Genomic DNA, 27,920 nt, shown 5'->3' with positions numbered 1-27,920 from the left:
CTGATATCAGGGATCGTTTTCTTCGCATATTCCGTTTTACTGGTTGCATAAGAGCCATGTGTAGTACGGTTTAGCTTACGGTTTACTGCCGTATTTTGATTGCTGACATAACTTTTTATCCCTGTGCTCCAGACCAGAGTACTTGGCTTGCAGTATGGAAAATTCACAGTATATAAGCGAGCTGCAAAATCCGTAGCTTTCGTCAGTTACATCGTGTCTAAAGTTCCATTTCAGTCTTTACTTCGTTTCTCGTCACAGTCCTCCGTTTTCCTCGCCATCCACCATGAAGTTGGCTATCTTGGCTGTTTTGCTGGCGGTTGCAGCTACTAGCGGTAAGTGACCTTTGCATATCCTGAGCTTTTGCGTGTTAGTGGATGTTACTCGCTGATGCAACGGTCATGGATTAGCTCATTATGCTGCTTTTGTTGCAGTGGCTGGCGGACATCACCGACGACACTCCGAATGCTGCAGTGCGTGGAAACGCTACATTGTCCCGATTTCCTCGTCGGTGGCACCAACCAAACCCACCACCAAGCCGTGGCAGTAAGTTCTGTATCTTTTTGAAAGCTAACGTAAGTTTCCTACTTGCACCAAATACCAACGACAGCATAAAGGTCATGCCAGCAGATACTTATGTTTGTGTACTTAATAATAAGGTCACCAGCTTATGCCTTATACATGTGTATTGCTACTTTTGCGACTTTTTTCATCCAAATAGCATAAATAATCTTTTGCACATCATACGTTAATCGTTTACACCTTCTTCGTAAATGATAATATATAATCCACTAACGGGACACATTCATAATGACTTTTTATCCCTTAATCATCATTAAGTTCCTAACGTGCTAAAGGTCACTTACAAATATGTACAATATATATCTTTCTTTACAATGTGATAACAATAAAAATTAACAAGGATTTTGATTTCTAAGTTGAGCATTTCGTTTACAAAATAATATCTTTATTGGTTACAAGTCATAGCCGACGTTGGCTGTAATTTGTTCTGTTAATTAGGTACGCCGTCCGTGTGGGTCAGAGCCTGTTCATGACCTCGGTGCGCGCCTTCACTTCCTTCGCCAACCGCACCATCATCAGTCCGGGCGGCACCTACAACGAAGCCATCCAGGTGATGAGCTTGACGGAGCAGATCCTCAACGAAGCCGGCTGCACCTGGAACGACGTGCACGATGTAGTGGCGCTCATCACCGCCGGCCCCACCGACTACCCCGTCATCGACACCGCCATGAACGACTTCTGCGCCACCCACGGCTGCTCCGGCGTAAGTACAAGCCAGTTTTTCTTGATTGCCTTCTTTTATTAAGCAACTTTTCTTTGTAACCTAGTTCCCTTGGACTGGTCATCTGCGCACTTCTCCATCCTTCAGTGGCGGCGCCACCGTTGAATTCACTGTCCAGGCCAGCAACTGCGACTGGACCGGAGAGGACAACGAGTGCTCTTGCGAATAATGATTTGGATTTGCCTTTTTGCCGTGTTTAAGCATCTTCATCAACTGCATACCGAATTGGCTACCAACACCAGCCATCTGTGCGCCATTTGCTATTTGAAAAAGTAATTTTGAACTGTCTTCTTTAAAAAACGGTGGGTGTGTTAATTGCGACAACATCAACACCTGAAATGATATACTAAGCACTGATGCGAGATTTAATTCCAACGAACTGTGCTGTAACAACCATGCACGACGTCCAACCGCATCATATAAAGCGCGCTTTTCTTCGCCATTTCGGCTCGCATAATGTGCATTTACGCCACAACACAACAGATGAACCAACCATCGTTCGACGGTGCCCACAATAATGTACATCGGCACAAAAACAACTTAGAAGATTAAAAAACATAGTCGAAACAAGCACAAAATACCTCCCCGTTTAAAATAAAAACAAACTTAAACATTACAACAGATTCTCTCTCATGGCCATTAGCCGACGAACGAAACACAATTCCCATCGTTATTCTATGCATCACCGCTATCACAGCCAAATTGAAAACAAGATTAAAAACGTTATTCATTTAACCTTAGCCCGAAATCTGCCGGTTTTCCCTGTCTTCTGCGGTGTAATGGGCGTCGGCTTGACTACGGGCCCATCGGTGACCGGTTCCGGGCCGGCTTTGACGATGGTCAGCGAGGCCTTGGTGTCGATCTCCTCCAGCCCGTTCATCCACGTGTACACCATCTTCGGGTAGGCTTTGAGGAAGTCGCGCATCTCCCGCTCGGTGGGGAAACACAATAACTCCTTCAAGGCCATCACGGGCAAGTTGGGACGATACCTGCAAATCACAACGCCAAAATTAATTAATATTACGAATTATGCTACACAAAAATTAATTAATACTGCCGATTAATTCATTTAATTCATATTACGAATTATTATTACAAAATAATATTAATTAATCAGCATTACTGGAGAGGAGATCGACTTACGCATTGCACAGTTTAATGAGGGACTTTTGGCGGAACTGCGGTATGGCCACATCCATCACGTAGCTAGCCATAAGAGGAGCAAGTTTATAAAATGTAAAAAACTGCTGATAATCACCCGCAAAGTAGGCTGACAGCACGGAGAAGGCAAAGGCGATGCACGTGTCTTTCTTGTCATCCACTGACAGATTCATACGCGCTTTGGCCGCATCTACGATCATTCACAACTTCGTCGGGTCGGCAAAGAATTCACTATCTGTAAACTTTCCGACAAAAACAATATCCGACAAAAGCACGTATACTACTCACTAAAATCGGAAAGTTTTACTTCGCTTTACCAAGAGATCATTTCTCCATAATCATTAACGAAGATGGAGAACTCAACAAACTTGGAACTTCACATGAGATAAAAATATCAAAGCCAATAGCTGATAAGTTTATAAAATACTAGGTCTAGATTGAATATCATAGGCTGAATAAGTCAGTCAAACATTCCTCAGAAATTCTTTTTTTATTCTACAGTACATTTCCGTTTCAACACATGCCTATGAACTTCCTTTTTAACCCTGCTTTTCATTTTCATATTTAGTTTTATCGGAAACATCTTTTAATTTATATCATTTAATTTAAACCATCAGTATTTAATTTGAGATGTTATATCGTATTATTTTAATTTTCACATTCTAATTTGTGTTATTTGTATAGCGTACCTGTGGTCCGATTCTGCCTCATCACATACAGAATTCTGTACGACAAAAACTCCCGTCGATGCTCACATCCCTTGACCAGCTGCTCCCCACCCCCGCCCGTCTTCATCAGCACATCGTACAGCCATTCCAACTGCGCCAGACACTGCGTGAACTCAGCCTGATCGCCGACCTCCAGGGCGATGCGCGCATGCGTCTCATACACGGCCACCGTGAAGGGACTGAAGACGTGCTGCACCCGCAGATCCTGCCGCATACTCTTCAACTGCGACTCCGCATACCGGTACTCCTTCTCCGCCTTCCATTTGCGTTTGACCAGATCCAGCGCCTGCTCCAGGATGTACACCGGGCGGACCTGCGCCGGATCGACGTGGTCCGTCAACCGGAAGTAGTCCTTCTCCACCGTCTGGCACGTGCCGATGATGGTGCGCGGCGCCGAGATAGAGCGGTTGGGTTTCTGGCTGCGCAGCGAGGATAGCGGGGAGACGGTGTTGAAGGCCTTTTTGGCCTTGGGCAGGGACGGGACGGGGGTGTCGGCGGCGGGGGAGTCGGGGGCGTCGGAGGTCAACAGGTCGCCGAAGCGCTCTTGCCGGCGGCGGAGACGCTCGAGTTCGGCGGCCGTCATCGGGGCTTCGGTGCCCATACCCATTAACTTACCACGGGCGCTGTAAGCATGTATGATTCGCATCAAGGCATTCAAACCAAAAGAGTCTTCCAGATTACAGAATCAGGATAAAAATTATCTAATTTGTGGGGATTTAATCTAAATTAGTAAATTACGCAGGTAATATTTTATTCTAAATTAATATATTAAAATAGACCAATTTTCCAGTGAATCTTATTTTAACAACAACGATTTCAAATTCAACTGACGCAAACAATAAATCACAATAATCACTCATACTAGTCGCGTCAGGAACGTCTGAACATTCTTATGGCACTCTTTACCATGACATTAAAATTCACACAAAATGAATAATTCATTATTTCCACTGATATCAGAGCGACAAACATATTACTTACCTCTGGCAGCAAAATTAACTTTGTGAAGTACAATTTGGGGAAAAAACCACAAAACCATAGAAAACATACCTCTGAGCGGCTTTTTTGCCTTTGCCGGCCTTCTGTCCCTTGGCGCCAGCGGATAAACTGAGCCCTTTACCCGTCAACGGCATATAATCCTGTGCGGAATTATCCTGCTGCGTTTTCTTACTGGGCGACGCATTAAACCGTCTACTCTCCTTAGCACTACCACTACCCGGCTTAATTGAATAATAACTAGAGTCGTCATCGTCCTCCGAATCCGATCCGTACCGGCCGCCGCTGCCCGTGCGCCGATTACTGCCGCGCCGGCCACCACGCGACGACGTCGACCCGCTGTTGACCGACTGCGGCCGTTCGTTCTCCCGTTTCGGGCTCAAATTAAAGATCTCCGAACCTTTATCGTTCGAACTAAAAAATAAGAAAGCGTATCAGATATACTGAAGAATACCAGAAGTTCCATAAACACTTCAGTGCGAGTAAATCAATTTTCGCATAAAATTCTTGCAGCTCAGTCTTTTAATCTGCTTTAGATTTATGTACTGCGAATTTTACTCTGATAATTTTTTGTCGTCGACCATAAACTTACTAGGGCATGGGCGCATTCTCCCATTTGACGGTGAATATGGTATTGGTTTTGTACGCGTTGGTAATCATCATAGTAATCGTTTGCATAACCTGTTCACGTTTCTCCGGCGGGGTCACTTCGATGGCCTTTGTGACGTATTCCCTGAAAAACAAATCAAAAGCACCGCATTAGCACAAGGCAGAAAGAGGAGAATATTTAATTGCTTAAACAGGAAAGCGTGGAACAATCAAGTTAAGACAATTCCAGCGCGTAACAGCGTAAGCAGTCAATGCTTTTTTCAAAAAGTAAGTAATGAAGTAAAATCATTACGCCATTATTCGACACTTACTGCAAGCTAAGCGGCCAGTCTTTCGAGCTAACAGCCCCGCCCGGCTGTCCACTAGGCGGGTAATCTTGTTTGGGTGCCGAGCTGAAGCGGGATACGTTTCCGGTCCTGCATGAATGTTAGTAAACGTAAAAGTTGAGTGCCTAATTCTAATTTCGTTAAATAAAACAGACAAAATCGAAAACCAGGCTGGCATCGCTCGACTGATTACAAAGAACGTATGAAAAAAAGGAAAAAATTAATTACTTTTAAAACAGAACTTTGAGCATTTATCAAAGCCAAAGTTAAATATGTACACTGACTTTTTATCTGAACTGTACAATTAATAAAATAACTGCGAATCTGCGATTTATCCTACTATTTCTTATTCATATTGCTTAATAAATCGTTAACGGCTTACTGCTTATTTACGGCAATATTTGCATTTTGCAATAGATAAAATGACCATTTAATCCTAATTCCAAAAATCTGAGTCAGTACCTGCTAAATCCAGTGTCGGTTGTTATGACGGTGGTGTCGGCGTCTTCCTGAGCAAAGGACAGGCGAGTCGCTTGGCTGCTGGACGACTGTGTTGGGGGTCTCTGCAATAAAGGAGTGGATACTTTGACATCCGTAGCAGAAGAAGCAGTGGGAATTTTCTTCGACAGCTGAAATCGAATGCCACCAGCCCCAGGAGCTTCTGCAATAAGAAAACGTTTCCAAATTAACACCCTGCTGTAAACCAGAGCCAAACAGGGTTACTGAATTGTAAAAGAATTGTAAAACGGTGATAGTAGATTAAATATTATCACGATGGAAGAAAATTAACCAATGGAAATTCAACAAAAACGTTAACAGTGATGTTAACCTTCTAGTTAATCTAAAAATTCGCAATTAACTCATGATTTCTTGTTATGATCACTTTGAATCATGAAATAAATATTAAACACGCATTCAAACAGCTAACTTGCCCCAACAGATGAAAAATTATTAAGATGAATGTACGGTCTGCGAAGAAACGCTGGCAGAAACGTAACCGTAAAAGGAAAACTAAAAGGTTTAAAGTTAAAATTTATTCAAGAAACCAGCAACAACCTTTGTTGCTCCAAAATTCGTTCCAAATTTTCCAAAATTCGCTCCAAATTTTCAATCTTTTATAAAGGCAAAGTAAAATTATGATAACATTATCAAAAGTTTCTAGAACATGTTCCAACATTAAGTGCTACTGACCATGAGTAGTATTCGTACAGACAGAACTTACGTTTGCGAGCCAGTCTATTGCCGAATAAACTGCCAGTAGCCGACGGGGTAGCCGTCATGGCACCGGCGGAACTATCCTCTTCCAGATCCATACTCTCAGGCTCGTTGCTTTTCCCTACCGCGGGGGCATTGCTGTTATATGAGTAGGTGGTGGGCGGCGCTTGATACGTGATCTGCGGTGGATTGGTATCTTTGCCTGGGACATTGTAGGGCGAGAATTTGGACAGACCGCGCAGCCGCGGCCGGGCGGCTGCCCCGCGGGGAGTGAAAACGGGACTGAGGTTGGATGAGGAAGAGGAGTTGGAGGAGTGGGAAGCTGTCTGAGCTTGAGCATACTGCACTGCAAAGTTCGGATACGCGGAGATGGAACTGTAAGCTGGAGCCACGTACGCTGACGAATATCCAGTTCCATAGCTACAAAAAATGCAACGAACGCTCAATGATCCACAATTTTTCCGTTTAAAATTTAAATTAAAGTTTAAACTGCACAATGAATTTGTCGCGCATATATACACTGACGATGATCCAAGTAGAGATTAGTATTTAAAATATTTAATCACTAACTAATTAAATTTTACACTCACTAATTCTACCTGAATTAATGAACTGATAGTTTACAATCGACAGTTTACATAGAAGTATACATTCGAGTTTCGAGAGTCTGCACATGCGTGATATATTAATGTGTAATGCGTCGTAGTGCAGTGGTACTTATATCCGGGGTGAATCGGACATAAAACAATAAAAACTGTTCAATGTCGCATAAAAGTGATAAAACTCTCAAAGCTGCAATCAGATCAAATTACTCGCTTTCCTTAACGTTTCCATTTTTTAAATTTTGATTTCACACTGCAAACTCTCTGTAATTCAGTAGAAGGTTAAAGAATATAACGAGGATAAAATCATGAATATTACCATATGCCTTCACTGGAATTGTTACATAATTGCAGCAACTCTAAAGTCTAATCATTAGACTCTAATGCGACACATTCTGTAAGTAAATGTTCATCAAACCTGCATATCTCTTACAGTCTTACCCGTAGTACTGTGTCGCAGGCATGGCATAGGGCGACGTATAGGTGGGATAGGCATTTTTCGCCATCTGCTGCGTGCTGGCATTGGACTGATTGAGGGCCTCCATGGCCCGCTGCCACTCCAGACCCCGACTGTTGCTGTCAGTGGCGGCGCCACCGTAGCCCCCCGGATGCGCGGTCTCCCCGGGGGGCAGAGGCACATCGTGGAGCGCAGAGGAAGCGTGATTGTGATAAGGGTGGGAGTACGCCGAAGACTGACTGGGCTCCTCGAACTCTTCGGGCGGTGGTGGGGGGATGCACTCGATGTCCATCGCGTGTCACGGTGTCAGCCGTTTTTAACCAGAGAGTTTACACTGTACCTGTGGCTTTGATTAAGTTGTGCTGACGGAGGCGGTGTGTGCGCGATGAGGCAGAATGCAAATAACGCAGACAGAATCCAAGGAAGACTTCGATCCCAGTAAGAGAATTGGCAAGAATAAGATAACAAGAATTTATACTGCAAGGATGACTCCCGTTTCTGTCTTGGAAGAATGGGTTCTGGAAGTATCCGATAATAATTTAGTTGAGTGGAAGAAGATTCCTATGGTGTCGGTATTAATAAAACCTGAATCAAACAGGGAGCAATAAGGAACTGCAAACCAAAACAAGAAACGAAATGATGGAGTGCTGTGCAGCGCCAGCAATCGTGTTCGTTCACGCAACGCAGGGTGTGACGTAGCCTTCAAATCTTCTCATTTACCTGCAAGAACGTGGCACATGCCATCCTAAAAACAGTATTCAACTTTTCATTAAACAACGAGCGAAACAAAAAGATCTTCCAGCGAAGAAACTTAAAGGATGTGGGTTCTATCTAAGTATATGTTTAAAAATTAAATTATTTAAAAATCTTCAAACTGGCTCAGTGGCTCTGCTCACAGATGATGTCGAAGCCAAAAACTCTATGCCTGACATTCGGTTTAGCGGGGGTTCCTTTACGAATGCTGCTAGAAAAAGGCCGATCGTGATTGGCTGCAGGTATCCAACCAGCGCAATCAGAATACAGTCACAGCTGCGATGATCATTTGGGTTTCTGATTTTCTGACCACAAAAGCACAAATGAACGGAAGTGATCCTATAAAACTGATTATTTTGAAATATTAATGTTTATTTTTCCAGGTTTCAGGCTCGAAAATGAAAAAATTGTTTGCGGTTGTTGCGAGTTGCTGCCGATGCAGACTGGAGCCAATATGCTACACGATATTTTCCGCTGGACCTTCGCCTCGTTACGGTGCGTTACGCGTCAAGTGGACCACCCCAGGAATGTTGCATCAATGAACGCTATTCAGCCAACGTGTTGCTCGTCGCCTGCATTTCCATTCGCTCGGCCTCGGCTGTGTGTATCACTTGTATCGCCATCGTCATTAAAAATGTTAGGAATGCGAAAAATGTTGCCGCCAGATGTGCTGATCATTCTGGCCACTTGTTCTGCCTGACAATAAACCGTCATGGAATTTAATCAGATACCTTTTTAACCTAAAGTGTATCAATAAACTCATTCATTCTGCGGGTGCATTCTTCGACCATACGTGTAATCGCCCGTGAACGCAACAGCTGCCGCAATCAAGCGTGGTTGAAGACGTTTTTCTATGTGTGTCATCTTCACTCTGCAAAACTCATTCAACGATGAACGCGCGTCTGCATTCCGCCAGTCTGGACGCCCTGAAACCATCCGTCAGCGACGACGCTCACAAAATGGGCTCGACTTCGTACGAGGAGCTGCAGCAGCGGGATCTGGAGGATTCGGATATTTTGAAGTATTTAACGCGGGATATTAAGCGTAATTCCACGGAGCAGTTGCTGCACTGCGCCGCCATGCCCAGCCGGATGATGTCGCAAGTGCGGCCTGTCGTGCACGGGCATTATCAGAAGAATGCCAAACTAGCCAGGCAACCCGTGGCCGAAGGGTCCCGCAGTCATACACCCAGTCCCAAGGGGACGGAAACGGGCAGTGTCGAGAGTGTGTTGACGGAGAACGCGGTGCTGCGGAAGGATATTGAAGGCCTGGTTGCCAAACTGTCCAAGATGCAGAAGGTGAGCGCAGTTTTAAATTTTAAAAATATTACTGTCGACACCCCACTTCGCTTGGCTGATTGTTGCACTAATTTATTGTTTAGAGTAGTTGTTTTAATTTTAAAAAATAAAGTTTACTTATGCTGAAGTTCACTATATACGCGTATCTGTACTTCCGGTGCTGTAGCCTTATACAGAGTACACTAATTATACCAACAGAGGCAGCACTAATTATTTGATACGCTAACAACTGACTCTGCTATATTTTCGTGTTTACATATTTTTATCTTTACCATTTTTTATTTTTTGCATTTGGTCGATTATTGGTGTTGGTTCTTGCGTTCCGCTTCAGATGACACAATTTGAAAACATCACAATTTATCGTTAATACCGATAGGGCAAGCATATAATTTATATAAAATTACTGCTTCTTTCAACAGCGTTATCATTTATTATTAGTGTATTTTCCTCGTGTTTTTGCGGACCTCTCCTTTGAAACATACTTCGATGCCCGCAGTTTAAAATTAGAGCAGTCTTGAGTTTTCCGGTATTTTTAATATGCAACCAGCAACCAGTAAATCGAACACTTGGCGGGAACGGGAGGTTTGATTTTACTGTCGCGTTTTGGTGTCTACAAATGTATAGAACAGGTCTGGCAAATACAGAGTCTAAGCACGAATGAAAATTAATATTTGAAATGAATTGGCCATGTTAAAAACAGCTGTCTAGTTTCCTTATGTCGACAGCTCTGGCATGTTTGAATGTTTATTTTTCAAACTCGAACTGGGTAAAATACTCGTATATTACGGAGATCAGCGGAATTTGCCAGTTTACAATATTTTACTTTGAAGTGTTTAAATTAACACGGTAGTTAATATTATCTTTCCGGTAGCCTGCTGGTGGATTTAGAACCACCTGTTGCATTAAGATTTTAAAGTAAGGTAGTATAAAAAAATGTGTTTCCTGTTGATATATTGACATGTATGTATGATGTACTCGTATAATTGTTGAATTTGTTCTACACCGTTACGTTGTTGTATTAAAATTGGTGAGGAAATCGCTGCTACTGTAATTACGCTATTTAGTACAGTAGGATAGTCGTAGCAAATTACTAGCATATAGTGCAGCGTTTCCGGTGGCTTTAAGCGCCGGCTGGATCTTATTCCTGTCTTTGTAGGTCCGTTCTGTGCATGAAAACGGATGGTGGTACCGTTAAACTTTAAATTTTACTCTCGGTTTACATATATTTGAAAACTGTACTGTACTTGAGTGTTACAACGCCCGCTGCAAACAATGCTAGCGTCGTGATTCTCCAGTTAATTCATGCGGCTTTTATCGCGCTTTTAGGTGGAAATGGAAGTGGATAACATACAGCAGTTATATTCCCATCTGCAGAAATCCACACAGAAGCGGGAAGCCTTGGAAAACGCTATCCGGTCCCAGTTGGAGAAGGAAAAACAGCTTTTACTACAAGAAAATCAGCAGCTTAGAGGTCAGTCGAGCGTTTTTTCTTTTTTTAAATCTGTAGATCCATTGGAGATTGTGTAGTTTAAATTCGTATTGATATTGATCGGTGGAACTGTCATCGTATAAGTAATAAATTTAATTCAGGGTGCGACGCCAAAATTAATCATCGCTTTTATTCCACTATCATTTCAGCATAATATCCTACTATTACCCCTAGTCGGTTTTTCTCACGGTGCCACAATGGTATGAAATTATATCATTCCTCACATGCAACAAGTGTAGTCATTGAGTTTTATTGTTGATTTTACTGCGGAACTTATGATCATGTATAAGTGGGTCAAGTGTTTCTTCCGCCCATGTTGTTTAGCGATGCCCACCTGCTGTTGAATATTCATTTTTGCTCGGCTAAAACATGTTAACGCACTGTTTGTTGATGTGCGAATTCGATTTCTTCTCATTAACGATCTGCAATTAGTAATTCTTTTTTGTTTTACCGGCCACATTCCATTCGATGTAATGTAATGATTCCGAGAACAATTCATGAGTTATACCAGTTTTTACTGAGTGACCTCGTTTATTTTTTTCAGTGAGTACTATTTTCGTAGATTGTTCCCTGTCTTATACATACAGAGTAGTTATTTGCTATGAGAGCGTCTGCACAGTTAACATTAATTTTGTAGTTTGATTTACGTCAGCGGGGGTTGCATATTGACATTCTTATGGTTAATGGCTATTTCATAATCGAGAATTTTATTACGGTTGTAAGTAAGCCAGAAATTCCTTCGCTATAAATGTAACGCTAAGACTTTGTACTTGTGTTGCTTATTATATTATTATAATATCTATATTATTATCTACGTTTTGTTGCAGAACACGTGGATGCCTTATCGCGGCAGATTAGTCAACGCTCACCGGTAGTATCGGAAGTCGATTACCAAGCGGCGGTGAAGGAATTCCAGTTGGCTGTTTCGCGCTTGACCGCACAAAGTAGGTAGCATTTCTGGAAAATAATGTCTTCTTCGTTATTCTACTTTGTGAGCTAGCAGCATAAATAAATGAACTGGTTTTGCGAACCTTTACAATAATTATATAATTTATATTTACCTTTACGGCTGCACCTGATTATTCTGTACATGTTGTGCACTCAAAAATATCGCATCAAATGACTGCTTGGCTTTTGATTCTGATACGTGCGTAGAGCATTAAATCGTTTTTGATATGCATAGCATTGAAGTGATTAGTTATTGAACAATCGTGTTGATCGTCCGATCAACACGATTTTGAGCGCGTCGGTGCATCGCACAAGGATAAAAGTCAAGATTAACTGCAGCAAGATAAATTTTGGGCAGGCATATAGTACCGCGTGATGGTGGACCATTTTTTGCCTTTTACATTAATAACCGTAGAAATAATTGTGATAGAGTTATTGTAAGTAATAGAGGATGGTTAAATCATGGTTTGTACTGTTTTTCGTTATTTCCACAGATAAAGAGCTAATAGAGGGCCGCAAACGGCAGGACATTGAACTGGCCGCACAGCGGGCAACCCTCGACGAACAGCGGAATCACATTGGTATCCTGGATAGTTACCTCAACAGCGCACAAGCTAATATTGCCGCACTGGAGGAAGAGGTACGCCGCTGTACTAACTCTATCACAATTATTAGACACCCGTTTTGATCGAGTGCAAAATTATAATTCTTTGGTAAATACTTTTACCAGCAGAAAATACTTTCGGCGTAGTTCCTGTCATTGTAAGTTTGTAACTTTATTGGATTATTCGCCGTTTCCGAGGTTTAAAATAATTTTCGCACTTGACATCTGTTTACCTGCATAGGATAATTGCAGTGATATTACATATTTTTTTATAGAATAATGCTGTGTGAGTATTGTTGTATACAGATATGCATACTAGACTTTTATTGTTTACCAAAATTTTATTTTGTGTTTTTTGTAGCTCAGTAAACGCACACAGTCCAACGACCGACTTCAAGAAGTCCAGCAGGCCCTCGCCAGCGTACAACTAGCCTCCAGTAAACGCGAAGCCACCGAAAAACGCCTGCGTGCTCAGATGGAGCTGGAAATTAGCAATTTAAAACAGGAAATCAGACACCTGTCTGGTTCCGGCAACTCCGACAGTTCCGGTAATAAAGCGGAAGCCGCTGTCGATCCCACAAGGACCTCTTTAGAAGGCACCGAAATTCCAGCCGACACCGGCAAACTGCAGGAAAGGTACATCGAAGGATATTTTACAGTATTTTATTCGTTTATTATTGATCCTGAATTTGTTTTCGTTTGTTTGTAGTATTGCCAGGCTGGAGCAGCAGTTGGCCGAGAAGAACGCGCTGATTAACCGCTACTTCCGCAATCTACCTGCCTCAGCGCCCAGACCCACCGTCAGCCATGTGCGCGTGCTGTCGGAAGCCACGAAAGATTCCGTTTCCGGGAATAGTGCCAGCACCGCGGATCTGCACGCCTCCAGCAGTCAGTTGTCGGTGCAGAGGCCGAAAAGTGTGGCTTCCATGAGGATAGAGCCGAAGAGTCAGTTGTGGGAAGTTTGATCTGTTTTGTGGGGGGTGGAGTAATTTATTTTGTATTTCTGGTGAGATCTTTTGTGTGTTTTTGAAGAGATTTGCTGTTTTTATGGTGATCTGTGTACAATGTAAATAAAAGAAGGGCGATTTGACACTTCCGATTGCACATTCATTTCATGGTGTACGGTCGAAATCTCCGGATTTTTAATTACAGGAAGTAAATTTATGGCGAAGTTCTACGTAGTTGGAACTTGGGACACGAAAATGTGATACGAATCTTCTATGCCGACTATGCGCATACAATTATTTCGGTTATATTATTATTATTATTATTATTACGGCACAAGAGCAGACAACCCCAAAGGGACTTCAAGTCTGGTCGAACGATGTAATAAACGCGGTGGGACGTTGGAAGCAGAACAAACTAAAAACTGCAAAATGGGGCAACAGAAAATTCTCCCTAATAGTAAACTCTCCCTAATGAATAGTAGCGAATAATGTAGGAAAAAAATCCGGAATTGTGAGTGCACGCTTGGTGATTTACGAGGAGAGCGAGCACGGTCCGGCCTGTTGATCAGCCGGTTCGGCCCGTTCGCCACCGATTCTGCAAAACGTACACCGTTGCCTGAGCACTGTGCCGGGATCAATTTTGGAAAACCAAAACAGGCAAAACTGTTCTAAAATTGAAAATTCACAAAATGGTATCAGCACGTGCTGCTCTAAATTTTTGTTACTATCTGACGAACCTGTTTTTCTTTTGTTTTGTTTACGATTAACTGAAAGTGCATAATTAGCGGTTATTCGGACATCCCGTTTATCTAAGGATAAGCACAAGTAAGTACGAGTACTTAAGACTCCGTAAGCGGTAAGCAGTAAGTACGAAATAGCCAATGTTCCAGCTGCAGCGTTTTTGGTTCCTAAGAAAGCTATGTCTAGATTTGTCCTTACTCCTTAAATATTTAACTTGACTTAAGTAATTGTTTTGTTGATCGCTCACAGGAGTCACAGCTGATAATAGTACTTAAGTCTGAGGCTCTGACATCAAGTGAGATAAGTTCTAAGTGCTGATGTTTAGAGATGTCTTACGGTTTTTTCTTCGCAAATTCCGAGCCACTGGATCCTTAACTTTCTCATCTGTTTTCCAGTGGCCTTTCTAAGGCTTTCCGGGTTTTTGTTTTTTTTGTGTTCGAGTTATGTAATGCGAAATGTGCATTGTGTCCTATGTTCTTGCTTTGTGACTATGGATATATATCGGCACAGCTGTAAGTTAGTAAGTAAAAGCGCAGGGAGGACAGGAATAAGTGTCGAGAGGTGAACGGTTTACCTCTCGACATTATTCCTGTTAATCAGTTAGGATCCTTAGATGTTAACGGTTTACCGTAAATATCTCAGGACCTAACTGATTTACGGTTTACTCAGTTGCTCACCGGTACCGTAGCTAGTTTAACCAGTTGCAGGCTTGCAGGACTGCACGCTCGCAGTTAACTCACTGGTTAGTGGTCACTGGTTACATTACTTAATTTTTGTTTGACTGTCTGGACAAACTGTTCTCGCTGACGAAAGCAGGAATTTCTTTCTTACAAGGTAACAAGCTACAAAGCTGCTTATCTGTTTTCAATATCCTGTCAGAGTTTTGGCAGTCATAATGCAGGAACCGACCGCGAAATTCTGTCCCCACTCCACTCGTTTGTGGAACCGCATCCCCGTGGTTGTCTTCGGGATTATCCAGATTGTCGTCGGAGTGACGCTGATAATGAACGACATTATCGGTAAACCGCAAAACAAACTGATGCGCAACCGTTCTTTTTGTGTTTTGTGAATTTCAACGACATATTACGCTTTGCAGGGTTCATCGCATTCCCAACCTACGGGAACCGGCGCCTGCGCTACGGAGCCGTGGCCTACACCCGCGTCGGCTCGGTGTTCTTTGCACTGGGAACGTTCTTCGTCCTCACAGGAATCGTGGGCATCAAGGCCGGTGACCGTCTGCCAGCGGACACTCCAACGTGCTCGCGACGCCGTATCCTGATAGTCTGCGCCGTGATGAGCATTCTGGGGACGGCGGGCGGGGCGCCGTTAATCGCGCTGTCCCTCATCAATCTGGGACCATGCGTCCAGTTCGGTCTGCATATGCTCATGGTGGTGGCCAACCTGGGACAGGCCATCGCGGCCGGGATCAATCTGTGCAAGATGCCCAAGGCCTTGGAGGTGGTGCAGATCGTCTTCCCGGCTCCGGGGACGTATCCCGGAGCGCAGGCTCTCGTTTGCAATCAGGAGGGACAGCCTATGTACTTCGTGCCCACCGGGCAGAAAGCGCTTCCGCAGAACGCGATCGATGCGGGACAGCCGCTTATCAAGCAGAACAATGTCTACCAGAACGTTTGAGTGCTGTATGGTTATTTGGTTGAGTTATTTCGTTGCTGTTTTTTTTTGCCTCTAACTTTATTGACAGACGAAACTGTTAATGGTTTATCATTCCTTGTTGCGTTAATTGTTCTTCGTGCTTCAACTTTGCTGCTGCGGAAAAAAGCAATCACTACGTAGTGTACTTACATTATTGTTGAGTTCTGTAGTTAGAACTTAGAAAGTGTACAAAGCCGGTAAAAAAGTTACTAATTTACTACTATGCGGTGCGTCGTGTGCAAATTTTAATTGTAAAAATTAATAAAAAACTTTTGCTAAGGATTGTCTATACAACAATTAGAAATAAACCATTAGTAGCCTAAGGCCTCGTCCCGAATTTGAAGCGAATCTCGTTGCGATACAGCAACTCTACCTCGCGAGGTGGTTTCGCGTACCGTATTTATAGGCGTGGCCACTGCATACAGCCACCTCGTGCGGTTGAGCAACCGTACCATAGCGAGATTCGCTTCGAATTCGGGACAAGGCCTAAGCCTAGCCTTCACGCTTCAGCTCGGTACTGGTCAAATTGACGTACGTACAAGTACAGTACTGTGCCACGCTTTCATGCAGTTTCATGAACTGAAACTAAGGCTACGGATTGGTACTACACGAAAAAGTAAGTAAATCAATTCTTGATTCTCCATCATGATGTTATTTTGGATTGTTCCTACTGGGTTCGTTTTTGCCCCTGGATGAAAAATTTCCCTCATCCAGTATCGAAGGGTGGCTGCGGGACCTAGTCTGGAGATCTTCTCCAGAGACTGTCGTGGCAGTTGTCCCGCAGTTATCGAGCCGCCACAGTTCCACACCGTGTAAGTACTCTCACTGATCTCCTGAATTCAGATCTCTTTCTCGCCGAACGCTTTATTAAAGGGACGACTATGACGAATCCCCTTCAATGTCCAAAGTGCCAGAAAGTCCTTTCCAGTGCACTGTATCTGTCCAAGCACCTTGAAACCCAACCAAAAGAATGCGCCAAAGCAGAACAACGCCAACTACGTTCTCAACCGCCCCAACCAAGCGCCTCGACCAACAACCAGCAGCGCCCTGTACCAACAGATTTACCATCCCGCCTGGCGGAACTGCGCGATACAGTCCACCTTCCCGATCACATCCCGAAGAGCACCCGCGTTATAGTGGCTGAAGCGTTACTGCAGACTCTGGAGAAGGTTACGGAAAATAACTCCCCGAAGCCTGGACGGATCTCCTTGTTTTCAGTTACGCAACACTTGGGCAACCAAAAGCAGCGCCAAGCCACAGACCACGAATATCGTACCCCAATATAATTCGCCGAAACATCCAAAACCATGGTCCTCCCGAATTATTACAGGGTCCGCCGTCGGACCGCGCTCCACGCGCAGCTGAACCCGACGCTCCTGTGCAGCTTCGTAAACGAGTCAGCCGCAAGCTTCAGGATGGCAATGTCAGCGGTGCAGTGCGGCAGCTAACCAGCGAAGAAACGATTTTGCCCGCGTCGCCAGAGACCTTCGCTGCGTTGATGGAGAAGCACCCTTCGAACCCACCGATATGTCACCCGCCTCCGGGACCCGCAACTCCGACAGCCCTCGATATTACTCCGGCAGAAATTGTGGAAGCAATTCGTGCCTTCCCGAATGGATCGGCAGCTGGCCCTGATGGATTGAGACCTCAATATCTGAAGGAGCTGATCAGTTTGAAACACCAAGAATTGGGTAAAAAGTTAAGTGAATCATTAGCTGCTGTTGCCAACATAATGCTGAAGGGGGCTGTGCCCCAGGACGTAATCCCGATATTTTATGGTGGAAACCTGTTTGCCTTCAAGAAGAAAGATAATGGGATCCGGCCCATTGCAGTGGGAACGAGCTTGCGCCGTTTGGTTTGTCGTATTGTGATTTTCAGATTACGCCATTTAAGTAAAGATTTGCAACCCATCCAGCTGGGTTTCGCAACGAAAGGAGGTGTGGAAGCCGCTGTTCATGCCGCACGCTACTTCATCGAGCATGCTGCGATGTTGGACAAGCCGCAGGTTTTCCTTAAACTAGATGTCAAGAATGCTTTCAACTCCCTAGACCGAAATTACATACTAAAATGTGCCGAAGAATTCATGCCGGAGTACTACAAGTTTGTGTGGCAGTGTTACGGTGAACCATCAATACTGCTACACGGCAAGTACACCGTATCTTCACAGGCGGGCATCCAACAGGGGGACCCCCTCGGCCCACTACTGTACTGCCTTGCAACTATCGCACCACACAAACGCCTGAAGTCAAAGCTGAAAGAAAGCTTTCTGGACGATGATGCGCTGGGCGGAGACCCGGAAGATGCTTTTAACGACCTCTGCTCCCTTCAGGAAGCGCTACGAGAACGCGGGCTAACGCTTAACATAGCTAAATGCGAGCTGATGGTGATCGGAGGCTCAGAGGCAGAACGCCAAACTGTGTATGATGCATTCCTCCATGCCTTTCCAGACCTGCAATGTCCCCAGCTGAAGGATCTGCATTACCTCGGTGCACCAATTCACGATGATGCGGTTGCGGGCGCACTCGTCAGTGCCACGGAGGTAATCGCCCGAATGACGGAGCGCCTAAATCTAATACCGGCCCATCAGGCCCTTTACCTGCTGAGATGCAGCATGGGTACTGTAAGGCTGAGCTACAAGTTGCGCGCAAGCCGATGCTATCAACAAAAGATGTTATTAAGCAAGTTTGATGATACAATACGCCAAAGCCTCACCTCTATTACTAACGTTAACATTACTGATGACATGTGGTCGCAGGCATCTCTCCCGATTGTAGAGGGCGGTCTCGGAATTCGAAGCGTCGAGAAGCTTGCACTCCCGGCCTTTCTGGCCTCAGCTTACTCGGTAGCTCCACTAACATCGGAAATTATTGTATTCGAACCGGACGTCTACTGTCGTGATGCTACTGCACAATGGCTCCAAATAACCCAACATGACCTCCCACACCTGGACGCGCGACCAACCCAGAAAGTTTGGGACGATCCCATAATTCGCGACACCGCAGATCGGCTACGAGCGACAGCCGGGAATGACATCTCCGAACAGGCAAGGCTGAGAGGTGTGAGCACGAAAGAAAATGGGGCATGGTTGGGAGCGCTGCCGGTTGCCTCCCTTGGCAACCTTCTTACGGACTCCGTGGTAAGAATCGCCGTTGGTTTGCGTCTGGGTGCACCGGTAATTACCCCACACCGCTGTGTATGCGGTGAATGGGCGGATGCTCGAGGCTACCATGGTCTAAGCTGCAAGAAAAGCCGAGGACGAATCCCCACACACAAATGCCTGAACGCCATTGTGAAACGTAGCCTCGCATCTGCTGGTTTCGAAAGCGAACTGGAACCGCAAGGTATCTTTCCAACAGACAGTAAGCGACCAGACGGAGTTACCTTGACACCATGGGATAGAGGACGAATGCTGGCATGGGATGCTACTTGCGTCAACACAATGGCCATATCGCATATTATTGCGACATCCGCACGAGCGGGAGCAGCAGCAGCACAGGCCGAACAGGGCAAGATCGAGAAATATCGCGATATCGGCCAAGAGTACTGGTTCCGTCCTCTGGGTTTTGAAACGCTCGGGCCGCCCGGACCGGAAGCTGCCCGCACGATAACGGAATTTGGACAGCTCATACAACAAGAAACTGGCGAAAAACGTGCCACGGAATACCTTCGCCAACGGATCAGCATTGAAATTCAACGAGGAAATGCGGCATCGATCATGGGGACAGCGCCATTGGGAGCAAATTTAGATCAAATTTTCTCTGTAATTAGGCCGCCCCTCTCGATTGATGCTTAATAAGAGGGATTGCCTTCTAAGTTACTGTAAATGCTTTGGTGCGAATAAAAAAAAAAAAAACTAAAAAAAAATGCAGGTTTGAAGTCCGAGATTTCTGCACACTGCACTCTCGCATCCACGCTCTAAAATTCTGTCATTGCTCTGAAAGACTGCAATCTGCGTTTTTTTGTTTCTTATTGTTAGTAAGTTATAAGTTGACATTGCATAATTTCTGACCTGTTGTTTTTAACTAACTGTTTAATTGTATACCGTTGTTTGTCCGTATTATAACAGCCGGTAAGCAGCACTGCAAAGAGACTACTGTAGGAGTAAGATTAAGAAAGTGGCAAGTTGAAAGCATAACGCTGATAACGCCATAACATAATAGCGAGATGATATCCTGGGTTCGGGTCCGCTCCGTACTCCTTTTCTCGGGTTCCTATTAATTTTATAATTTTATTAGCATTTTCTTCTGAATCTGCTGCTTTTTTGTACCGCTTGTCCATATCTGATCGTATTTGCAATTTTGCACCTTGTTTTCCGTCTTCGTCCGAAATCGAGCTTGTGTTTGTTAGTTTGTACATGTGACCGTGCTTCACGGTTTGTGGTTCCTTCACTCCTTGTGGCAGTTTCCGCTCGTTTCCGTTTTTATTGTTCGTATTTGTGAGAGAAGGTATTCTGCATAGGAGTAGTGTTAGGCTATACTCTTTTTTACAGAATAATTATGATAAAAAGTAATTCTGATTTAGTAAATATGATTTCGCGCTGCAGACAAAGAGCTGAATAATCGTGATACTGACTCTGCTGAACAGGCCGTGTTCGGCATTGTTTGCTGATGAAAGCTGAAAACACAGTTTTCTGCTGTGCCACGCTGGCCCACGCAATAATTGTTCCACGTTTTTTCTTTCACAGTGAGACGATCATGAAGCAGGAAACCGCCGCGCCATCCAGTCTTAATGTCACTCGGCTGTGGAACCGCGTCCCCGTGTTGGTTTTCGGGATCATCCAGCTTGTTGTCGGAATGGCGCTTAACCTGAACGACATTATCGGTATGTATAACTCTAATAAAAGTCTAAGGCGTAAATCAATTCTATGACAATAATGATGGTTACTGGATGAGAGGACGGTGTCGACGTTCAGTTATAGTCCTTGACGTGTTCCACTGCTGGGATATGATTTGCAGGATTTATCTACTTCCGCAACTCACGCTATCTGGATAGAGAGTATGCCGCCAAGCTGTACAGCACTGTCGGCTCGGTGTTCTTCGTCATGGGCACCTTCTTCGTCATCACCGGGATCCTGGGCATCAAGGGCGGTGCGCGTCTGCCGGCGGACACGCCGCCCTCATCCCGCCGGGCCCTCCTGATTGCCTGTGCCGTTATGAGCATCCTGGGGGCCATTGGCTCGGTGGTGTTGATCATTCTGTCGGTTGTGGATCTGGGATTGTGTGTGCAGTTCGGTCTGCATATCCTCATGTTTCAGGCCAACGTCGGACAGGCGGTCGTTGCGGTGATCAATCTGTGCAAGATGCCCAAGCGGGCCAAGACCCTGAAGGTGGCGCAGATTGTCTTCCCGTCCCCCGGGACTTACCCCGGAGCGCAGGCACTCATCTGCGATCCCGACGGCCAACCCGTGTACTTCCTGCCGACGCAGTCCACTGGGCCGACAGCACCCCCGCAGCAGCAGCAGGGAACCGATGTGGGACAGCCGCTGATCAAGCAGAACAATGTCTACCAGAAGGCTTAAAACGGCCTGTGTGAATTTTCAGTTCTGGTTATCATTTGTCCCGGAATTGTTTCCTTTTTTTGTTATGAGTTGCTGTAGCTTATTCATATGAATACGAACTGCACTTGTATAATTGTTATTTTGTTCCCTCTCTCCAGGGATAATTAACGCCATGGTCAGGGATCGTTGAATCTCTGCATTTTTCTTATTTAGGTACTTCGTTTGACTGTTAGTTTGTTGATAGGCTGGTTTAGTTGGCTACTGCCCGAGTGGCCGGTAACACAAAATTAATGACAAAATCAGTACTGGTGGTGCATCCTAATGCGAATTTTACATTGATAACAATTATCACAATGATTTCATACTTCGCGTGTAAGGACATTATAGCCGCATTAATTTTATCAGCAGTGTATGATTACGAACATTGCCAGCTTGATAACAACACAGGTGACAATGCACGCAGTGATAAGGTTTACCACAAATTTATAGAAAGAGTTCGGTCGCATAAAAGTGATAAAGCGGAACTGTACAGCGTTTAAATCACTGCAACGTAACTGTAAGCGTGTAATTAAAGATCAAGCGGTCGTAGAACATCGCTGCGTTGTTTTGATTAAAGGTTTTATTTTTTAACACGAATAATTTTATACTACTGTAAAGTAGTACTGCATCACGATGGCTACTTCGAAGTATGGCTGCACCGTACGGCATGATGCCGGTGAATCCACCGGCAACCAACCTGCATAACAGGGCATCGGTGCTAACCTTCGGTATCCTCCAGTTGATATTTGGCGTCGCCATGATCATCAGCGACATTGTCTGTAAGTACTGGTTATTTACACAGACGCATCCCAATTGCTCTGTATACGACAAAAACAAATTCCCTTAATTAACAGCGTTCTGCATTGTTCCACCCTATCGAGCGATCGTATATAACGGTGCTGGTTCGGGATTCTACCTGGGTGTCTTCTACATCATCGCCGCCTCCTTCGGGATCGCCGCTGGACGATACTTGCCGGTTGGCACGCTACCAAGCTCGCGAAAATGTCTGCTAATCACCTCCATGGTACTGAGCATCCTGGCGTCGCTGTGGGCCATCAGCATGGCGATCGTTTATATGGTCTTCCTAATTATTTTCAACGCTGGCGGTTTCGATTTCAACTGGTGCTATCATCGCCCGTACGGCTCCGAAGGCTATTACCAGGATGCCTATCTGTGCTACAATTATTGGTCGAAAGGCTACGGATTCCTGAGTGCCAACCTGACCTTTCAGGCGCTCATGTTCATCTTCAGCCTGGGACAGTCTATTTCGGCCGGTATCAATATGTGCAAGTTGCGTTGTAATGCCACCGTCACACAAGTGGTCTTCACGCAGCCGGGGTATTATCCTGCAACACAACCGATTACGTTTAATTCACTTCCGGTCGTGCCGGGACAACAACCGGCGTACGTTATTGCTGGCCAGCAGCCGGTTTTCATGGGTCCACCGCCTATGTATAGCGCCGCTGCTCAACCAGCACCTACGAGTGCCGAACAAGCACCATCTCAAAAAGCTTAAAAACGGGATGGCTTGATATAGCTATAAATAATTAGTTTTACTGGAGTATATGATGCAAATTGTAATTCATATACAGTACATACTACATAGTTATATTTTGTAGCCAATCGGTCTAGTAATGTGGTTCTCACTTTTGAATTATTTCATAATTACTACTATATCTGTTTACGGATTGCTTCTGAAGCGCTACAGATGTTGAAGAAAATCACATGATCAGCTTTTTCGCACATGATATGCTACGGGATCCTTCTGTTGTACAGTAGTACATTAGACATTACATAAAATAATTGCTGATAGCTTTACGCAGCCGACATTTTATCCTTGTTGCTGCAAGCCGTTTTTTCTGAGTCGAATAAAAATGCCGAGCCCACGTATACCAACTTCGAAATCTGAAAAATTAATGACGAAGCCTTTTTAAATTATGGTGCGGTACAATGGAACTTTTGGCGTGTAAGTGATCATGGTCAAGAGGTCGTAGAACAGCGCCACGTACTTTTATTTAACAGGTAAGATTTTATTACACCATTTGAACCGCATCATTATGGCTAGCGCTGCACCAGCATGGTTCCAGCCATTCCAACGGCAACCGGTTTGCATAACCGGGCATCGGTAATTTGTAAATGAAGCAGAAGCAATTTGTACATGTATTGTTTCACATTGTCAGGATGCTGCGCTTTTAAAACAGGAAGGTGTTGCAGTACGGATATCTCACCTCGGATCGACTGTACTCGACGAGCTACTGTCGCGCGTAACTTCAGCCTCGCGATCGGTCAGCACACGATCGAGCGATCAGCAAATGCATCGAGCAATCAGTCGATTAACACCACTGGACTCAATACTACAGAGTACAAGTCCTCGTCATCAGTAATCTCGTCTTGATGCCCTTTCAAGATTATTCCCCTTGTAGGTCATATTTGTTTTGTGCTTCATATTCGACCTTTCATAAACAGAAGATTTATTAGAAATTATCGGTTTCGGAGGTTTTGGTTGCATTACGTCGCTGTGCAGCGCAGGCTTGCCTGTGGCTGTGAGAACCTGTGTATATTACCAATTTCTGTAAATGAAGTGCCATCGTTAGCATGACGAAAGGAAGCAACAAATACGAACTCCACCTGTATACATTATTGCCTTGCACTTTTCGTCGCACCGGACAAATAAGAGTGACATTTCTCCGCACTCAGATTCGATTCGCGACTTTTTGCGGAAGACAAAGACATTGCGCCGCGGGACATACGGACGTTGAACATACATGATGTATATTACATGTGACATTTCGGTTTGGGACACACTGCATGCAAGTTGCATGCAGTGCAGTAGTCATGCAATTGTTGCATAATGCTACTGTTTTACGCAATAGATACTTAATATGTTATGCTTATTAAATGAGTCAGATATACGATAATTATATTTATTCACGCTAGCTATAAGGTGCTAAAGTGCACATGTAGCGCACGTTATAAAGTGCAAATATTGTTATCGATAACCTTATCACCTACTGTTTGCATTGCCAAGTGCTTTCTGTAAGGTCCAACGACTGGTAAGTAACCGAAAATTTGCTGGTGACGTTAAAATATATATCGGTATCGTGTACATAATAATGTACAGTGTAACACTTGTGAGAACCATTGTTTTTGTGCCGTGTTTGTCTCCAGTTACAGTGCACATAATTTATCAGTCTGTATCTGTTATTCGACGATACAATACTTACTTTAGTTTTCGTAGGTAGGTGTAAGTACGCTGGAAATGCATTTTTTCCTCAAGAAATTACATTTTGGTGTACTGGGATAACAGCGCACATTGCCCCAACACGGCCGCCTTATAAAGTTTGAAGTTTTCTGTACAGCATGCTTGCTGGTCTGTATGGTACGTCGGTTCCTGCCGCTCCAGCCTCTCGTTTATACTGTTTACGTCCTCTCTTAGCATTTGGGATACTACAGTTGATTTGCGGATGCGGATTGATTATTATTGAAGACAGCGTCGGTATGTACTGCAGACGTTCTCTTCGATTAGTATATTTTTTCTTCGGTTCTTCTTGGGTCGCTGTGAAAATGAACATACAAGTAAACCAATGATGCGTTAACATATACAGGGCCTTACGCGGAAAGTATTTTATTATGTCAGTTAGCCACAGTTGCCGACGCTGTTGTAGAAGAAATAAAATAGTTCAGAACATAAGCAACATGTAAAACAATCACAATTACTAATATCATTCGAGAAACTATACTCGTACAGTCGTACTGAGTAGGCAGAGTATTCCTACGAGTAGTTAAACCCGTTACCACGTATAAGATACTAGCAACCAAAAACGGTCTTTCTAGTTCCATATTTTCTAATGCAGAATCTAGCATCCTTCCAACCTATCGTGCCGGCTTCCACAGTGTGTGGTTTTCGGGAACATGGGCTGGTGTATTTGCCATGATAACCGGCGCCTTTGGCGTTGCGATGGGTGGACGCCTGCGAGTTAGTCAAACTCCCCGTTTTCGCCAGTGTTTCTTCATAACAGCGCTGGTCGTGAGTGTTTTGTCCCTGCTGGTCAACATTTGTGCCATCATTGTCCGCAGTGTTTACGTAGCAGCATTTTCCCGCGGCGGTTCGGATTTTGATACATGCACGTACTTCTTGGATCAGTGGTTGGAAGAAGATATATGCACGGACTACTGGCAGCGGGGATTTGGTTTGATGGGGCTGGGATTGGGATGCCACGTATTGGTTTTTATCGCTGGCCTGGGGCAAGCCATTGTCGTCGGTGTCAACTCCTGGAAACTTCGAAGCCAAACGGTTTTGTAGAACCCCTTTGCTGTTCACGCTCGCTGTTTTATAGTACTGTTGCTGAATGTCTGAAAAGCTGATTTCGCCCTACTTACTTGTTAATTATGACCCGCCGCCTAATTAAAATCTCCAACAACATGTAGTACTCGTACCAGTGGTAGTATGTACTGAACAATACTGCAGTGCACTGCTGAATGTATAATACTGTGCACGGCATTGTGTATTCGTATTATGCGGTCAGCCTATCTACAGCTGCGAAATAATTACTTACTTTTACTGTTTTTGGAAGGTATGATGGGTTGCCAAATGTGCATATTAAGAAGTCATATTGCAAATCGTGGAACCTTGTAAACTCCTAGACCAGACTGCTGTTAATGGCGGTTAGTATAATTAAGCTACTGTTGCCTTAATCAAGTTGTGTAAGTATGCTTTGTTCGAAATGTGTATACTTCAAGTACACGTAGATTCGTCCGCTGGACTAAGTACACTGTACTGTACAGTGCCAACTCACTGCATTCACGGGAATTACAGTATACCGTACTCGTGCTTTGCATCAGTTCGCGAAATCGGTTCATTTGGTAGTGCTTTCACAGTGACAATAACTTACCACTCATTTTAAGCAAGAAAGTTCAATATAAGCGAATAAGGACTACTGACTAGCAAGCATGCACCCATAAAGTGAGTGTCAGAGATGGAGATTATGCAGCTCACACCCAGCAAGAAACTAGCGATTTGAATTATTATTCGCAAGAGCACTCGTTATCCTCTCCGGTCCAGTCGCAGTTGCTGGCCTGGACGGTGAATTCAACGGTGGCGCCACCACTGAAGGATGGAGAAGTGCGCAGATGGCCAGTCCAAGGGAACTACGGTTACAAAAGAAGAGCCGCTTATTAAAAGAAGTCAATCAAGGTAAAGCACAATGTAGTTACCCCGGAGCAGCCGTGGGTGGCGCAGAAGTCGTTCATGGCGGTGTCGATGACGGGGTAGTCGGTGGGGCCGGCGGTGATGAGCGCCACTACATCGTGCACGTCGTTCCAGGTGCAGCCGGCTTCGTTGAGGATCTGCTCCGTCAAGCTCATCACCTGGATGGCTTCGTTGTAGGTGCCGCCCGGACTGATGATGGTGCGGTTGGCGAAGGAAGTGAAGGCGCGCACCGAGGTCATGAACAGGCTCTGACCCACGCGGACGGCGTACCTAGTGATCCATAAAGGGAATTACTTATAATAATGCCGGGGATAACGGTAACCGGTTACAAGTCAACAGTTTTTGCAAACCAAAAGCTTGATGTGTTTACAAGAAATTGTAATTTATGTTATCTTCATTATTAGGAATAGTATTTATTATAAAGGGAGACTCTACGAGCTGCCTTTGTGGTATTAGATTTTAGTGTTTATGATGGCTAAAATATTAAAATTCCATAAAAATATGAGCAAATTGCAAATTGCAATTTTTGGCTTAATGTAGAAACTTCTAAGTTAGGTCAGATTAACTTTCGTCATTAGGGAAAACAGTAACAACTTACTGCCACGGCTTGGTGGTGGGTTTGGTTGGTGCCACCGACGGGGAAATCGGGACAATGTAGCGTTTCCATTTGCTGCAGCACTCTGGATGCCTTCGGTTATGTCCACCGACTACTGAAGCCAAGAGCATGAAAATGAATTGAGGGATCTATGATAATGAATAACTGCTAATAACAGTCGATCAGCTGGCTACCGGCACTTACCGCTCGTAGCAGCGACAGCCAACAAAACAGCCAAGATAACGAGTTTCATGGTAGAAAGCGAAAGGAAGTTAAGAACTGTAAAATATAACAAGATTCCAAGAAAAGGTCAAGGTAGAATTGGACACTATATAACTGATGGAAGCTTCAATTTTGCACACCGCTTATACATATATATATGCATTTTCCAGGCCGTTAATGTTAACTCTCAGTCTAGAGGAGGCGGAAATAAAAAGTTATGTTAGCATTTCAAGAGAGTAGTATAGCTTGATCAACAGTGTACCACACATGACGCTTATATAACCTGACAAACGGAATTATGCGGAAAAAACGATAATATCAGTGATATGAGAAATAGCTAGTGCTGGTTTCAACTTGTTTTCATGTGCTTGGTTACGTTTTGATGTCCGGATTTTCAACGAGATGCCGATAAAGTGCCAGCGGTTTTAGAGGCATTATCGTTTTGAAGGCATCTATGCCGCATCGTGCCGGCCAGTTCTTACCGGAAACCAAAGATCGAGAAGCCAGGAAGCAGTAAACACATGTACCAGA

The 27,920-nt window shown here is 44.4% G+C and overlaps 9 protein-coding genes across 14 annotated transcripts; 7 read left to right on the top strand and 2 right to left on the bottom strand.

The window, feature by feature from the left end:
- The first annotated feature begins 171 nt into the window (after nt 1-171).
- LOC129593383 (uncharacterized) lies at nt 172-1,738 on the top strand. The gene is made up of 4 exons (XM_055489668.1): nt 172-332; nt 432-543; nt 1,018-1,282; nt 1,347-1,738. The coding sequence occupies exons 1-4, from the start codon at nt 284-286 to the stop codon at nt 1,467-1,469; spliced, it is 549 nt and encodes a 182-aa protein (XP_055345643.1). The 5' UTR covers nt 172-283; the 3' UTR covers nt 1,470-1,738.
- On the bottom strand, nt 1,716-8,291 carry LOC129593369 (leukocyte receptor cluster member 8-like). 2 transcript variants are annotated; one of them, XM_055489656.1, is made up of 10 exons: nt 8,115-8,291; nt 7,379-8,006; nt 6,343-6,755; nt 5,583-5,781; nt 5,106-5,210; nt 4,778-4,918; nt 4,240-4,599; nt 3,151-3,812; nt 2,444-2,651; nt 1,716-2,289 (listed from the first exon to the last, which is right to left on the bottom strand). In XM_055489656.1, the coding sequence occupies exons 2-10, from the start codon at nt 7,684-7,686 to the stop codon at nt 2,028-2,030; spliced, it is 2,658 nt and encodes an 885-aa protein (XP_055345631.1). In that variant the 5' UTR covers nt 7,687-8,006; nt 8,115-8,291; the 3' UTR covers nt 1,716-2,027. The 2 variants fall into 2 exon arrangements, with proteins under 2 accessions (XP_055345631.1, XP_055345626.1); XM_055489651.1 differs by having other exon boundaries at nt 7,379-7,979.
- A 455-nt stretch (nt 8,292-8,746) lies between these two features.
- On the top strand, nt 8,747-13,689 carry LOC129595120 (angiomotin-like). The gene is made up of 6 exons (XM_055492036.1): nt 8,747-9,445; nt 10,772-10,916; nt 11,762-11,878; nt 12,377-12,522; nt 12,848-13,122; nt 13,196-13,689. The coding sequence occupies exons 1-6, from the start codon at nt 9,038-9,040 to the stop codon at nt 13,449-13,451; spliced, it is 1,347 nt and encodes a 448-aa protein (XP_055348011.1). The 5' UTR covers nt 8,747-9,037; the 3' UTR covers nt 13,452-13,689.
- Nucleotides 13,690-14,881: 1,192 nt separating this feature from the next.
- LOC129597329 (uncharacterized) lies at nt 14,882-16,112 on the top strand. The gene is made up of 3 exons (XM_055494819.1): nt 14,882-14,916; nt 15,076-15,193; nt 15,271-16,112. The coding sequence occupies exons 2-3, from the start codon at nt 15,178-15,180 to the stop codon at nt 15,807-15,809; spliced, it is 555 nt and encodes a 184-aa protein (XP_055350794.1). The 5' UTR covers nt 14,882-14,916; nt 15,076-15,177; the 3' UTR covers nt 15,810-16,112.
- Nucleotides 16,113-16,442: 330 nt separating this feature from the next.
- Nucleotides 16,443-21,640, top strand: LOC129593418 (uncharacterized). Of its 3 annotated transcripts, none has more exons than XM_055489736.1 (3): nt 16,443-16,639; nt 20,512-20,648; nt 20,783-21,640. In XM_055489736.1, the coding sequence occupies exons 2-3, from the start codon at nt 20,522-20,524 to the stop codon at nt 21,343-21,345; spliced, it is 690 nt and encodes a 229-aa protein (XP_055345711.1). In that variant the 5' UTR covers nt 16,443-16,639; nt 20,512-20,521; the 3' UTR covers nt 21,346-21,640. The 3 variants fall into 3 exon arrangements, with proteins under 3 accessions (XP_055345711.1, XP_055345691.1, XP_055345701.1); XM_055489716.1 differs by lacking the exon at nt 16,443-16,639 and adding an exon at nt 19,739-19,896; XM_055489726.1 differs by lacking the exon at nt 16,443-16,639 and adding an exon at nt 19,998-20,272.
- Nucleotides 16,662-19,620, top strand: LOC129593407 (uncharacterized). The gene is made up of 2 exons (XM_055489705.1): nt 16,662-18,366; nt 18,583-19,620. Exons 1-2 carry the CDS (start codon nt 17,326-17,328, stop codon nt 19,618-19,620), a joined length of 2,079 nt encoding a protein of 692 aa, XP_055345680.1. The 5' UTR covers nt 16,662-17,325.
- A 233-nt stretch (nt 21,641-21,873) lies between the features above and the next one.
- Nucleotides 21,874-23,238, top strand: LOC129596955 (uncharacterized). The gene is made up of 2 exons (XM_055494364.1): nt 21,874-22,142; nt 22,218-23,238. The coding sequence occupies exons 1-2, from the start codon at nt 22,013-22,015 to the stop codon at nt 22,877-22,879; spliced, it is 792 nt and encodes a 263-aa protein (XP_055350339.1). The 5' UTR covers nt 21,874-22,012; the 3' UTR covers nt 22,880-23,238.
- Nucleotides 23,239-24,471: 1,233 nt separating this feature from the next.
- LOC129596984 (uncharacterized) lies at nt 24,472-25,964 on the top strand. 2 transcript variants are annotated; one of them, XM_055494401.1, is made up of 3 exons: nt 24,472-24,742; nt 24,800-24,859; nt 25,218-25,964. In XM_055494401.1, the coding sequence occupies exons 1-3, from the start codon at nt 24,724-24,726 to the stop codon at nt 25,664-25,666; spliced, it is 528 nt and encodes a 175-aa protein (XP_055350376.1). In that variant the 5' UTR covers nt 24,472-24,723; the 3' UTR covers nt 25,667-25,964. The 2 variants fall into 2 exon arrangements, with proteins under 2 accessions (XP_055350376.1, XP_055350368.1); XM_055494393.1 differs by having other exon boundaries at nt 24,473-24,859; nt 25,218-25,953.
- Nucleotides 25,965-26,205: 241 nt separating this feature from the next.
- On the bottom strand, nt 26,206-27,622 carry LOC129596892 (uncharacterized). Of its 2 annotated transcripts, none has more exons than XM_055494302.1 (4): nt 27,372-27,622; nt 27,171-27,279; nt 26,578-26,842; nt 26,206-26,511 (listed from the first exon to the last, which is right to left on the bottom strand). In XM_055494302.1, the coding sequence occupies exons 1-4, from the start codon at nt 27,418-27,420 to the stop codon at nt 26,389-26,391; spliced, it is 546 nt and encodes a 181-aa protein (XP_055350277.1). In that variant the 5' UTR covers nt 27,421-27,622; the 3' UTR covers nt 26,206-26,388. The 2 variants fall into 2 exon arrangements, with proteins under 2 accessions (XP_055350277.1, XP_055350269.1); XM_055494294.1 differs by having other exon boundaries at nt 27,171-27,282; nt 27,372-27,621.
- Nucleotides 27,623-27,920: the final 298 nt, after the last annotated feature.

Source organism: Paramacrobiotus metropolitanus, unplaced genomic scaffold, assembly GCF_019649055.1.
Source record: "Paramacrobiotus metropolitanus isolate TYO unplaced genomic scaffold, Prichtersi_v1.0 Parri_scaffold0000003, whole genome shotgun sequence".
NCBI lineage: Eukaryota > Metazoa > Tardigrada > Eutardigrada > Parachela > Macrobiotidae > Paramacrobiotus > Paramacrobiotus metropolitanus.
This window is presented reverse-complemented; position numbering and strand designations above follow the sequence as displayed.